Here is a 14799-nt window from a genome sequence, read left to right as displayed (position 1 = left end):
GAGGCGGCTAAACCGCTACTGAATTTTATGTACCAAGATATTTCCTCAGGAGTTCTTAAACTTCAAAACTTTTTGGATCATGGCTTGATGGGGCTCTGAGCAACCTGTCCTAGAGAAAGCTACCTCTGTCCATGGCAGAGAGAGTGGAATTAGGTGATCTTTAAGGCCCCTTCCAACTTAAACCATTCCTTATGATTTTGTGATTCTATGATATCCTCAGTCAACATACACACACACACACACACACACACACACACACAAATCCTTCCACATGACCTATTCCTTTTCTTACTTTTTCAATCTTTTCCTGATTAGTATTTTTAGATTCTCCATATTCGAGTTTTCCCATGTAATTGCTGTGCTCCACCTACTATGTCCAAGCACTTATTAGGCAGTCAGAAAGAGTGAGAACCACTTTATCAGTAATATACACATATCTAGGCGATTATTTACTGATTTTATTTGAAGCTTTTACTTGAAGAACAGAATGACTGCAGCAGAGAAGCTACCAGAATACTATCCAAGTGATAGGATAGTGATTATAGGCACTGACCCAGTGATTATAGGCACTTTTACTTATTTTTCAAATTCTGTAGCAAATCATGCCAAGACAGGACCTGCACTGACATATCCTATATTCCACTGGAGGGTTCTAGCCATTGGGATGTGAAATTGCCATCACTTACTTGATGAGCTTAAACTGAAAAAAGGACTGAATAGACCTGAGGAATTACTAACAGAGAGATTTCATGGTTATGAATTACAGGAAAGCACAAGGCATATAAGAGCCATCTTCCAGAGGCCAGTTTCACCCGCTTATACCAGTCAGTACACAGAATATACTGGACTAGGTGCCTTTCCACTGAGCATACTGACTTTTGCTTCTTCTTAAGTTCACACTTTTTCTCCATATTTTACATAGGAGCATTCCTCAGCCTTTTTTACTGGAAGAAAATATGTATCCTACCAGTTTGAAACAGATATTTAAAATATCTTACTTGGCAAGCTAGGTAGGACAATGAATAAAGCAGGTAAGATTTAAAGAAATGAAAAAAAAAAGTACTGTTTAAGAAAATCGGTTTATTCTAATAGTTGCAAACATTTTCTTTAAACTGTTTCAGTGTAAATATCCTTTACCATCAGGCAGTTCACAATGCTAAGAGGCACTGACGAGTTTTTGACAAGTGGATTGGAATGACTGTTTATGTGGGGGCTTCTTTTCTGTGTTAATTTGCAGTGCTTCATGGACCAGTGCACCACAATCAAGTTAGCAGTTGCATAAAAAAGTGGGGATGTAACTCAAGGACATGCCTCTACATACATGACAGAACACTTACATATAGGTATTTTTAAAACTGAATATCTAAACTTCCTGCCATGCTAACCAATTTATTGAAGGGCACAGAGAAAATCAGTGGTAAAGCAGGTACCGAAATCAGTCCTTCCAATGACCAAGCTCATAGTCTTGAGCTATCTTGTGTCTTACACTGTCCGTTTGCAAGGTGACACGCATTAACCCTCAAAAATTAGGATGCCAGTCACAGACAGAGGTTTCAAAAAAAAGCTGTAACATTATTTTATATCAAGCTGCTTGTACACAGATCTCTATCTGCCATGCTCACACATCCCATTCTGTTCTGGATCTCCCCATCCCATTCTGGGTCTCTAATTATGGGCTATGGAGTCTTTGGGTGAGTATAGGTGTGATTCATTTCTCTTCTCCTTTTTCTGTTCTATGAGTAACTGCTGGTGTATAAAAACTTCCTGCCTTATGATGAGGAATAGGAAGGAAATAGTAAGCTGATTCCCCAAGGTCTAAAACTGGGAAACATTAGCCTTTCCTCTCAGTTCACACCTATGGTTTCCCCATAGTTTTGTCCCATCTCAACATCACAGACTGCTCAAACACATCTGCTCTTACACAGCATTTTATTGCTTCCTTTCTTCCAACAGTAAGACTACACTACAGAAAACTGACTGCCAGCTTGTCTGGTGACCACATCATATGCAGTTTTCCTTGTAAAAGAAAAGTTAGAACTTGTTTTCTGAGGATAAGAAGGCAAATCCCTGTTGGAACCAATGTTGATATGAAATGAACTTACGCATTAAAGCGAGCTCGTACCACCACTCGGCAGAAATTCCTGAATCTGTGCTCACGACCAACTATGAACAGGGGTTTATCAAAATATGGGTGATTCTCTCGCAGCTCCTCCTCCTGGACTTTCCTTTTGAAAAAAATGTAAATTATTAAGTGTTACGCATTATATATGGCAAAAATATCCATTATATATGGCAAAAATCTCTCTTACACTTTGTTCTTTTTTTCATGCTGACTCTCAATACATTTTACTTCATACGTAGAATAGTTAATACAGAAAATGTGCACTCAGACTTTGATTGTTAAATACCTTTTCATTTCAGCTTGTTCCTTTTTTTCTTGGATCATCTTTATCTCACTGTCTTCTCTCTGTGCATTTCTGTATCTCACTGTGTTGGAGTGCTAGAAGCAAAATGATTCCTTTTAAATAAGGTCTGAAGGTTGTTGTTTTTTAATGTTTCAGATGAAAGTAAGATATGGTATTTTACATAGAAATATTAAAATGAAAAGTCTTTATTTCCAATTGTACTGCACATCAACTCAGTCAAGCATATTGCACAGTATTTTCCATCTACAACATAAGGCTCCTTATTTTCATCAAGGTTAATTTCAGTTCTAATTTCATGCTCGAGGTTCCATCCAATCTAACTTTCAACTTTAAAAACAGAGGTCCTGCCAGCTCAGCCAATCTCTCTGAACTGGAATGAATACCATCAAAGTTACTAAGGGCAAAGACTGGGAAAGAAAAGGGTTTAGACATCCTTTCAGCTTCTCAAGCCTGCTGCATGGCTGCCACACTGCGAGGCATGCAGAAACACACAGGCAGTGAATGTTGAGTGCAGGGACAGGGAGAGTGAGAGTGAGGGAGGTATGCTGTCTGAGCTCATCCAGTGAAGGGTACAATCAGTATTACTATTCTGTGTTATGAGAGTCTTTGGAGCACTCCTGGTGGGGTAACACTGGGTGTTATCCTTACTATTGGACACTAACAAAGTCACATCCATTTTGGCTACCTACAGTTTAGGTTCAACAAGACCTTGTGCTGGGTCCTGCACTTTGGCCACAACAACCCCATGGAGCACTACAGGTTAGGGACAGATTGACAGGAGGCTGAACATGAGCCAGCAGTGTGCTCAGGTGGCCAAGAAGGCCAATGGCATCCTGTATCAGGAACAGTGTGGCCAGCAGGAACAGGGAAGTGATTCTTCCCCTTTACCAGTGCTGGTGAGGCTGCACCTCAAGTATTATGTCCAGTTCTGGGCCCCTCAGTTTAGGAGGGAAATGAGGTGCTGAAGCATGTCCAGAAAAAGGCAATGAGGCTGGTGAAGGGTCTGGAGCACAAGACCTATGAGGAGAGGCTGAGGAAGCTGGGGTTGTTCAGCCTGGAGAACAGGAGGCCCACGGGAGACCTCATCACTGCTTGCAACTACCTGAAAGGAGGTTGTAGCCAGATGGGGGTTGGTCTCTTCTCCCAGACAACAAGTGACAGGACAAGAGGACACAGTCTTAAGCTGCACCAGGGGAGGTCTAGGTTAGACATTAGGAAGAAGTTCTTCATAGAAAGAGTGACTGGGCATTGGAATGGGTTACCCAGGGAGGTGGTGGATTCACCATCCCTGGAGATGTTTAAGAAAACACTGGATGTGGCACTTAATGCCATGGTCTAGTTGAAAAGGGGGTGTTAGGCCATAGGCTGGACTCAATGATCTCAGGGGTCTTTTCCAACCTAATTGATTCTGTGATTCTGTAACTCTGTTTCTTTGAAGACTTTGATAGTTTGGAAATGGGGGGACTAATATTGCCCCGCGAATTTTCATTGTCACAGAGTTCCACAAATATGGTATGAATTTGCAAAATGAAAATGCACTTAACTGTATGAAACAACCACAGTGAAATCCACAATTACTGTTCTCCCTTTTAGTCTTTGTCCTTCCATCTCACAGTTCTACTGCTTGAAAAATATTGCTAAAGTTCCACCAGCAATTGCAAATTGCTGTTTTGCCAGCCTAAGTGATTTGTGTAATTTCAGAGTAAGACTTTTTAAGGTGTCCTGGGTAGCAATTGTTGTGTTCCTAATGTAGTGTCTACAGCTTCAGTGAATCTATCTCAGCAAGTGTTCTAAAACCAGTAAGTCTATCAGTGAAATAACCACGGTAATTATTTTGAGGATAATTCTAATGCACTTACAGTATTTGTTACATGACTTCAAGATTTCAAAAGATAAATTGTAAGCTAATTCATAAATAGAAATTAGTCTTACACAAGCATTTATTCTATAATATGTAATCTTATTTTTTTAATATTCCCCAAAATCAAATCCGTCATTTCTATGAGGACTTACATCTTGAGTCAACGTTTCAAGAGATTTTCCTCTGCTGATTCGCTGGCTGTTGGAACCATGTCTCAGTGACCTGAAACAATAATAATCAATGTAACAATACATCTCAAGATGAAATTTTGACCTTTATAAGATGCCCATTATAAAGCACTGCTCTCCAGACATCCAATATCTCAAATTCTTATCATTTTTCTCTCGCTAACATCAGAAGCTTATATGTTCTTCAATTGTTTTCAATCTGGTCTAACATAAGCCAATTTCTTTCCTTCTGATCTTCAAACTGATAGCTTTGTAGTTGGCAAAGGAAATGACATTTGAAATAAAAAGGCATTTTTTCCATTTATACAGTACAATGAATTTCATTATGGTTACAATGAAGAATGTAGAATTCAGTTCTTTGTACAAGTAGGTAATTTCAGGTTTTCACGTCTCAAGTATTGCTCAAATTGAATTCTTTTTGTCACCTTTATTTTAAGAATATTTTAAAACCATCCTTTTTGTCTATGTTTACCTGCGTTCTTGTCGTATATGATGCTGGACACTAAGTATTGACCTTTCCTTTGCTGGCTGCCCCTCAAATGATCCGCTCAGCATGCGTTGCCTAGTGCAGGCCCTATGAAGAAATACAAATATGATGACAGACAGTTTTCAGTATAAAGATAATTTCAGAGGTAGCACATCCAGAGAAGTCAACCTGGCTCTCTGGGAACCAAGAGCTTCAATAATAACAGACAAAAATAATAAAAGAGCAAGGTAATTTCCATGAAAACATTTCCAAAGCAATGGTCCTCACTCTGCAATACAACCAGTCAACCAATGAACCTCCTTCATGCCTTATCAAGGGCCATCTACAATTTTTTCCCAGTTTGCTGTAGAGTTTATGGTCCCTCGAGACTTCACAAAGTATGAAAGGGTTGAAGCAATGCACGAATCCTCAGCAATAAAAAAGGGAATAGGACAAGTACAACAGCAATTTTAGTCCCTTTCAGGGCTGTATGTAGACATTTAAGACTTACAGCATAACTTTGAATGTTCTAAATAACTGGAACCATATATGGTATGCAATGAAGAGCTGCACATTGCTGATATCCTGCAATTGAAATGTCTGCGCCCTGAGAATGCATTCAACTTGCAGCATTTTGTAGTGTGGGTTTTCTCACTTGTTTGCTCATGGTTCATTTTGTTTTGGCAAACACATTTTACACATTTTGGCAGAGATGAGTATTTGTTGGCTAGTAAGTGTGCTACAGCTAAACAGAGCATGTGTATCTTCATCTTGATGGCTATGAAATTGATCTGCTTAAGAAAAAGAGAGGTTTCCACTGAAAGAGCTCACACATAATTCTGATGTCTGAGAAATGGATTTTCAACATTGGAAACATATTTTAACATTCCAAGAATGCTTCAATTTTAAGTTTACACTGTGCAATCCTTATCGCTAATTTTGTGTTATGTAACCATTCAGAGAAACACAAGACCCAACTGGTAATATTCCATACTTTTTATTGAACAGAATCTCCATTTTTTTTTTGAAAAGATGAAAAAAATTATACACTATTTGAGTAACCAGTCAATTTGCCAGTCTGCTGTAGGGCTTAGATAAATGCTATCCTTGACAGCATGGAATGATCATGCTTGATCGCAAAAGGCGTCCATGGCATGTTCTTTCCCCACTGTGACTTTGTTTTTCACTCTTCAAGTGAAAGGGAGTTCTGGAACAATCCAAAGGGAGATCTGGAACAAAAATGAGAAGCTTAGAATGCTTGTCAGTGTCATCACTGCCAATCAGATTAGCATGCCAGAAAAAAATACATTGTGCTACACTTGTTGTAAAAAGCATTAGGTTATACTACACTGAACTGAAGCATCATGATATTTAAGAAAATTACTACATGTCTTATAAAACACAGCTCATCTTTGGCAAATCGTGAACATTTTAGTGACAATGGATTTTAAGCATTATATTATGGAAGATGATACCATACAACACTGTCAGAAAACAACAGAGATATTTGATTATCTGTGAAATTTTTCTTTAAAAAAAGTAAAAAGCAAAAAATTATTTCCTAAAAATAGAACATATCTAAATCCATTAAAAAGACAGTTCAGTTTTTCCTAGGAGAGACAATGGAAAGTTCTGTATAGAGGCTTTTCACTGTGACAAAGAGAGCAACTTATCTTTTTTTCTCCCCTGTAAATATAAATTATTGTGCTTTGCTTTTAACAGCTAGAAATGATTTTCTTGACATCAAAAAGTGACTTGCACATAAACTTTTCATGTTCTTGTACACAATAACTCGAATACCAAGTTATATAAACTCTTAGTATTCAAAATAAAAGAGATTTTAAATGCTCAAACAATAAATTCTTTACATGACTAATAAACAAGATGGTTTATTTTATTAATAATTGTATAGAAAAATAGACTTAGCCACATACTATGGGCAAACTATGGCAGAATGGGCATTCATAAAGAGTAACCAACACCTGTAGACAGACTTAATATTGCTTATGACCACTAAGTTAGATTACTAAATCCATATTTAGAATTTACATCCATTGCTGTATTTTCAGTACCCCTGGAAGCTCTGCAGCTCCTACTGAAGTGAACAGAGAAATAATGAAATGCCAGTTGTATAGCAGAGAGATCAGAAATTTTATTAAGTAATTACAAAGAAACTTTTTTTTTATTTCCAGAGAAAAAAAGGCTGTGCTGAGATGGTGTGATGGTTCGGACTTGGCTCCCTGCCAAATGCCCAACCCCCCAGTAGCAGCCCCTCTCTTCCCCACTTTCTACTTCCCCCAGGGCAAAGGAAAAAAAACTATGCAATTTGAAGAACCCAAAAATCAAGCTAGTTATATAAAAAAATATATATATATTATGTATATTACAGTTAAGATGCTATCTATAGAGCAAAAGGGAATCCAAACACACCCTGAAAGAATAGGGAAAGGGGAAAAGGAACAAAAGGGAACAAAAAAAGGATACCGAGCAGATATAGGCAATCAAACCCGAGAATTAGTAAAATAACTAGTAAAACAAATCTCACCACATCCCTTAGAAAAAACCAGGGTTGACACACACATGGCCAGCACTCCCCAGGCCTCCACATGGCAGGCCAGTGGATGCTGCAGGCCTCAGCCTTAGATAAGCGAGACCAACGCAGGGACCCACTGTTCCTGAACTTCGGCAGAAGAGAAGAGAGCGAAGGACTCTCCTCCCTTCTTATTTATACCTCGATTTACATAAAAATCGTATGGAATACTGGGAACACTGCCCCTTCCTTGGTTACAAACTGGTAACCAGGGAAGGCCTAGATTAAAACCACCACAGATGGTCATGGCTATTTTTGACAGTCTCTCTCTCAGCATCCTCCACTTCATGGGAATGATTGCCTGAATCTTCCTTGTATTTCCAGATACTTCGTTACACTTTGTTATACTTTTGACTCAGAATCTGGATATTTTTCAGCTGCTTAGACACCTAGAGTTGCAGATATTTGGGACTTCTTAAAAAGAAGGCAAGAGCCATGAAGTTTCCAGAATTGCATGGTTGCCAATTTAAGTCTACAATAGGATTTGTGTTCTCACTGCAGACACGTACACTTCTGTACTCACTCTCAGTGCCTGCATGTGATCCCTGTGTCCAGGCTTCCCTCATACCCAACTGAGATTTAGGACTCAATTAAATTGGTTGTACAGAGGTGGCCAGCTCCACCTGCCATGCCTTGGAGTATCTTGCCTTGCTTCCAGCTGCTGCTCCAGCAGAGTACAATACCCCTACAAATTTCTGTATTACCTGCCATGTTCAAGAGGATGTCTTGGACATCCTCTGGCTTCTCATACATTACTATATGCCCGTATGTGGACAACTTAATTGAATGCTTGGTCAATTAATTTAATTAATTATGTTCTGAAAGAATTAAAGTAACCATAAAGTGGGCATCAAAACACAAAGCAGTCAGCTAAAGATCTCACTGGGTCCACTACTTTTATTGACTAGACTTCTGACAACTAGATGGTAGAGGTCATCACTTAGCTCACAGGCAGATTTGGCTGCCTGGAGCTGAATCCCACACCATGGACAATCACTGTGCCACAGTGCTAAAAATTCAGTCCTATCTGATTTGACAATTGGAGTTTAAAAAAAAAACCTTTTCTTACCTTGATATGTCTTTATGTAACTGAAGCTGGTGAGAATTTTTTGACCTTTCTTTGAATAACAAAGGCAAAACTACTTTTCTTAGTTAAAATTGTCCTTTTTATCTTTCTATACCACCTCTATAAAATATTAGTGAGGTTCACTTTCACTTGTGGAGGAATAAGGAAACAAATGAAACAAAGGAGAAGACACAAGAAATACGTCAAGCTTTCGGACTTCCATTGCAGAACTTAAAACAGAATCCAGCAGCTGCAAACTACATGCTCCAAATCTGCCTTGAAAAGTGCAAATATAATAAAATATCCTGAAACATAAAATGTAATTTGGTAAGTTATTAGAAAGCCAGCTGAAGATTACACAGAACAATACAATACTGGGATACCAGATAGTTTGAATTACCTGCAACCTATTAGGAGGTCCAAACTTTTGAAGTCATTCGAACTATTTGCTGCTTTGGGATCCCTGAAAAATAAGTAGCAAATGGAGTGTTCAAACAGCACTTTTTGGCTTAATGTAAAATGTTAGGTGTTTTGATCAATAGTTTAAAATACTATACCTTTAATCAGTATTCCGAGGTCTCTTGCAGAGGGTATGCATGTGGCTCACGCTTGGACTTCTTAGCCAGGCATCCTTTCTGCAACAAGTGTTAACTCATCTTTTACTCCAATATAACACCAATTTGGGTTTTTTCTTCGTTATTTGAATGAGTGAGTACTTATGTAGTAACTGTAGCAACTGCATATATTACTATGTGCTTTTGTTCTTGTTCTCCCTGAAAAGTGCTCACACTGAAGTCTTAGCAGTGGGGTACCCTGCAGTACAACACTCAGCATCCTCAGTCAGCAATGTTTCCACTCTCTATGACTCTCTGTCCTTACTAAATCTTTCTATGCTCTCATTATAATTCCATCTAACTTGGAATATATGGTTGAGTGTGACAATCTAAGATTCATGGGGAATCCACCTGACAGGTGTTGTAGTAGTGTTTCTTTCTTTCATTTATAAATTTAATTCAAAAAGGTACTTTTTGAATAGCAAGCAAAATGCACATTTTCACCACAGCTACACAACTGTTCTTTTTTAAAAGAAATATGAATTTGGCTGGTGAGATAAAATGGATTATTAATGCAACTTGGATAATCCATGATTTTTCTTTTCTGCGTTTTTTCTTGTTTCCTTCCATACGCCTCCAAAGAAAAAAATCAAATAGTCACTTATCTTCTTTAGTGTCTTCTCAGCCACCTGTGCTATGGTAGCAGACTCTTTTTCTTTAGCAACTTTTCGCTGTGATTGCCATTATTGCCTTGCTGTTTCAGCTTCTCTTCTCACAGATATTACTATAATAACAATTTGTATTGGATTGCAAAAGAATTAATAAAAGCAATATAGAGGAAGAATCCTCAAGTGACCATCCAGTCTATCACCTCCCTCAAAATGGGATCAATGATACATACATTATTTGGGGCTGATGTTTGCCTAACTTCTTTTTCCATAACTGCAGTGTTGGAGACTCCATAGCCCAATAACTCTACTTCACAATTGTGCTTTGCACTGATCCATAACATGATGGTCATTTGGCACAAACCCCATAGAACAGAGTAACTTCTCATCAATGGATATGTGCATTCCAGAATTTCCTTGTTTTGTCTTTGCATTAGGTAAGTGAAATCCAATGTGCTTGTAGATATTGAGGAAGGTGGGCCAAGTCTGGATTTTGTGCCTGACGACAACTATCATCAGCTTTCCTGGAATATTTGTTCTGAGAAACACATAGTATCAAACCCTCCAAGTTATGAAGAAAGAAATCATACTCTTAAGAGAGAAAACATAAAATATATGCCAAGAAATTTGTTGCAAATGATTAAAAACTAATATAAGTCACTTATTTAAACCAGGAAAATTTCTAATAAAGGATAGTGTGTCTTCTAGGATCATAGAATCACAGCATCATTTAGGCTGGAAATGATCTTAAAGATCAAATCCAACTGTTTACCCAGTAGTACCCAGTCCACCACTAAAGCATGGCCCTAAGTGTCTTTTAAATACCTCCAAAGATGGTAGCTCAACCACTTCCCTGGGCAGCCTACTACAGTGCTTGACCACCTTTTCCATGAAGAAGTTTTTCCTAATATCCAATCTAAACCTCCCCTGGTGCAACCTGAGGCCATTTCCTCTTGTCCAGCCACTTGTTACCTGGGATAAGAGACTGAACCCCACTTCAGTACAGTGTTCTGGCAGTTGTAGAGAATGATAAGGTGGCCCCTCAGCCTCCTTTGCTCCAGCCTAAACACCCCCAGTTCCCTCAGCTGCTCCGCATAAGACTTGAGCTCCAGACCCTTCACCAGCTCCCACTGCCCTTCTCTGGACATGCTCCAGCACTTCAATGTCTTTCTTGTCATGAGAGGGCCAAAGCTGAACACAGGTTTCAAGGTGTGGCCTCACCAGTGCTGAGTACAGGGGGATGATCACTTCCCTGATACTTCTGGCCACACAACTTCTGATACAATCCAGGATGTCACTGGCCTTTTTGTCTGCCTGGACACAATGCTGGCTGTCAACCAGCAGCTCTATGTCCTTTTCTGCTAGACAGCTTTCCAGCCACTCTGCCCCCAACTTGTAGCACTACATGGGGTTGTTGTGATCCAAGTGCAGGACCCAGCACTTTGTCTTATGGAACTGTTGCCCTCAGCCCATCAATCCATCCTATCCGTATTCTTCTACAGAGCCTTCCTGCCTTCCAGTAGATCAACACTCCTGCCCAGGTTGGTGTCATCAGTAAACTTACTGAGAGTGCACTTGATCCTCTTATCCAGGTTATTGATAAAGATATTAAACAGGGCTGTCCCCAATACTGAGCCCTGGGAAACACCACCGGTGACTGGCCGCCAGCTGGATGTAACTCTGTTCACCACCACCACTCTCTGGGCCCAGCCATCCAGACAGATTTCACTCAGTGAAGAGTGCACCCAGCAACACCATGGGAAGCCAGTTCCTTCAGGAGAATGTTGTGGGAAATGATGTCAAATGATTTACCAATGTCCAGGCAGACAACTCCCACAGCCTTACCCTCACCTGCTAAGGGGGTCACCTTGTCATAGAAGGAGGTCAGGTTGGTCAAGCAGGACCTGCCTTCCACAAACATGCTGGCTCAGGCTGATCCTTTTGTTGTTCTGTATGTCCTGCATGATGGCACTGATGATGATCTGCTCCATGACCTTTCACAGGGTCAGGCTGACAAGCCTGTAGTTCCCTGAATACTCCTTCTGGCCCTTTTTGTAGAACCAGAGTAGGTGGAAGATGCAGAGCTGAGCTGATCCAGGGTAAACAAGAGCTGGTCTGATCCAGGGTTAGCAATCGCTACATGAATTGGCAGTTGGACCACATGGCCTAAAAAGTTTCCCTCTGATCAAATTCCTGTGATAAACTAATGAAAATGTTTGCTCATTCTCTTATGAAACATACATTAGTGTTCAGAGAGATTTTATTCAGAGATAAACTTTATAACTTTCCTAGAAGCACAGAGAATCTTGTTTCTTGCTCATTCAGAAAAAAAAAATCACTGTATTTTGCAGAACTACTTGCAGGAACAAAGTCTGAATTAACTTCCAGCATATTAGCAAATTAGTAGAATGGAATACTTAATTCAAGCAATTCTTTCTCCCCCTCCTTTCCCCCCATGCCCCCAGTGCACTCACAGCAGTCTCAGTTTCCAACATTAGACAAACACACTTCACTCAATTATGTGTTTGTGAAACTGAAGATTCCACTTAAGGATGAGTTATATTATTCCCTCAGGCCCAGGAAACACATCAGACAAATCTAACCTAGAATAGTGAAAATCCTATTGCACACCCCTAGCTCCAGTTTACAGTTTGACTATAGCATCAGCTGTAACGAAAAGCTCTGACACTGGCAGAGCAAAGATGCAAATCTTTGGTCAAAGTATCCAGGACAGTAGTTGCTACATCCTTGGCTTGGTTCCCATGCCTAATTGCACAAAGACCTCGAGGAGGCCAGGTGAAGGTTGGTTTCCAAACAAGGATGTTTAGAAACTAGATAGTTCCCCTGGAGTGCAGCAAGAAAGCTTTAGGAGGAGAGACTCAAGACCTGCATTTTGCTGCATGACGTAACACCAGATGAGGAGGTGAGACACCTAGGATGGAATGTATGAACTGTCGCTCCGGGTGGTCGGGGCTATTCATGCCCTTCTTTCTCTTCTTGGGGTAGAAAATGACAAAATGCAGTTCAGCACAGAAAGGGAAAAATGAGGTTTCCATAGAGAAAAATGCACAAGTGAGACACAGAGGTATATTTGTGTAATGCATAGTACAATTGGTTATACTGAAACATTCACAATTCGATTAAAATATAATTTGACAAGGTTTAAACAATAGAGGAGAAAAGGTCAGAAGTGGACTTAAGCTAGAACAGACTTAAAATTCCCTTTCAGTGCAGCAATTTCACCAAGCTGAAGTTGCCCATGGGCAGTTTTAATGAGTAGAGGCATTGCTTTAGATAAATGTTCCTTAATTCAGGTAGACAAAAATTAAAAAGATGCTTGAAGCAATCTTTCCTGAAGGGACATCCTGAGTTATCTCATTGTTCTTGGCATAAATGCCATTTGTTCTTTTCTCAGATATTCTGAATAGCTGAGAGTCACCTAATTTTATGAAGGGGTTTATGTAATTTACAACAACATCAAAAATGAGAAAAAGTCTTGGGAGTTTGAATTTTCCTTGTTAATTAAACTGAATCTAAAATTTCAGATGTAAATCTTATCACTTCCTCTATTTGTAAAACTCACCTGCATCAACAGTGGCAACACTGGCATCAACACAGAAACACTGTCAGTGCTCAGGACCAGTCAGCCCATCACTGGCAATGCTCTCTCTGTCAGCATGCCCACCAGATATGTCATGAACACAATTTTTTTATGCTGGAACAGATGCATTGGAAATGTCATAGATCAGAGCTTATTTAACAATTTTGAGGCAAAACCAAGGAACAATAAACACTATTTCTTCCTTTTTCTCAGGAGAAGAATAAGATTGCCTCTGCAAATGAATTACAAGCATCCCAAGAAAGCATTAGAGGACATGTGATCTCATGTTTTTCTTACTTCACACAAGTTCCCTCCTTTTCTCTGTGTCTCTCAAAGTTCATTGCTGACAAACCAGGAAATAGAGGAGAAAGAGCAGTAAATGTAGATAAAATAATAGACAAAATAGATTAATTAAAAATAAAATAATAGATTAATAAATGAAAACTTCCTTGTTTTGCCTCATAAACTTTTCTTCAGAGGAATTTTGGTGAATTGATGAGAAGTCTTTCTAGACAAAAGACATTGGCAGAAGTCATGATCTGTAGGACCAAGTGGAATTCAGTGGGATTGAAACTAGAAGGACTGATTTCTGATCCTGTCCTGGTATCTCTGAGAAATTAGTGAAGTCCAAACAATGGTTTGCTTGGATTCTCCTCCCATTCTGTTGCACAGAAAAATCTGTGCTGATGGGAGAATTCATCAGAATTCTTCATTTCAATTTTGCAGGACTTAATTTTTTTCTTCTAAGAAAAAATGGAGACCCTACAGATGAAATATAAAAAAATTAAACATATAAAAGTGGGATTTTTTTTGTTGTTTACATTTTTTCTCTGTGGTATAGTATAAGAAACACACCAAACAAACTGACATTTGTGTAACCCTGGGGGTGTCAATAGCATTTCACAGTTCTCATCTAACACAGAATTTCATTAAAAATGTTTTACTGAAAGGATTCCAGGATGTCTGTACCTAAAACCATATTTTTAAAAGTTTTTTGATTATTCTATCTGTAACAGTTATGCCTGTAAAATCAAGGTACAATCCCATAATTACAAAAAAATGATTACAAATAGAGCTCTAAGACTGAATACCTATAGTACTGCATTTACATTTATGAATAATATTTTTATAGTGATCATCCATTTGAATTAGTAATTCTATGTTTTCATTACATGGATTTAAAGACAGAAAAAGTTTCACATTAATTTCTATAGTTCTCCCTGTTCTGTATTCTGATAGAGCATTAAAAAGAACCAATACTTCTCAAATGGCATATATTCAAGGAACTTCATAATTCAGAAATCGCTCTGAACTTCTCCTCACAAAACACTGCCTTACTTAACCTATACATTTCAGAAAAGTTATTCCTGTTTATACCA

At 38.9% G+C, this 14799-nt stretch overlaps 1 protein-coding gene across 1 annotated transcript in view; it reads right to left on the bottom strand.

Annotated features, from left to right (window-relative positions):
- The window catches only part of NALCN (sodium leak channel, non-selective), a gene marked incomplete at its 5' end in the record, with an annotated part of 90382 nt that overhangs the window by 27797 nt on the left and 47786 nt on the right, over positions 1 to 14799 (bottom strand). Inside the window, 4 exons of the mRNA XM_027900070.1 lie at positions 2103 to 2225; positions 2409 to 2500; positions 4440 to 4509; positions 4948 to 5049. Of these exons, the coding sequence (XP_027755871.1) occupies positions 2103 to 2225; positions 2409 to 2500; positions 4440 to 4509; positions 4948 to 5049 (387 nt within the window). The remainder of the gene's footprint in view (positions 1 to 2102; positions 2226 to 2408; positions 2501 to 4439; positions 4510 to 4947; positions 5050 to 14799) is intronic.

Source organism: Empidonax traillii, unplaced genomic scaffold (assembly GCF_003031625.1).
Source record: "Empidonax traillii isolate 1590-97213 ecotype Southwest subspecies unplaced genomic scaffold, ASM303162v1 scaffold703:size332946, whole genome shotgun sequence".
Lineage (NCBI taxonomy): Eukaryota > Metazoa > Chordata > Aves > Passeriformes > Tyrannidae > Empidonax > Empidonax traillii.
The sequence above is the reverse complement of the archived record's forward strand: the minus strand, read 5'-3'. Positions and strand labels throughout refer to the sequence as shown.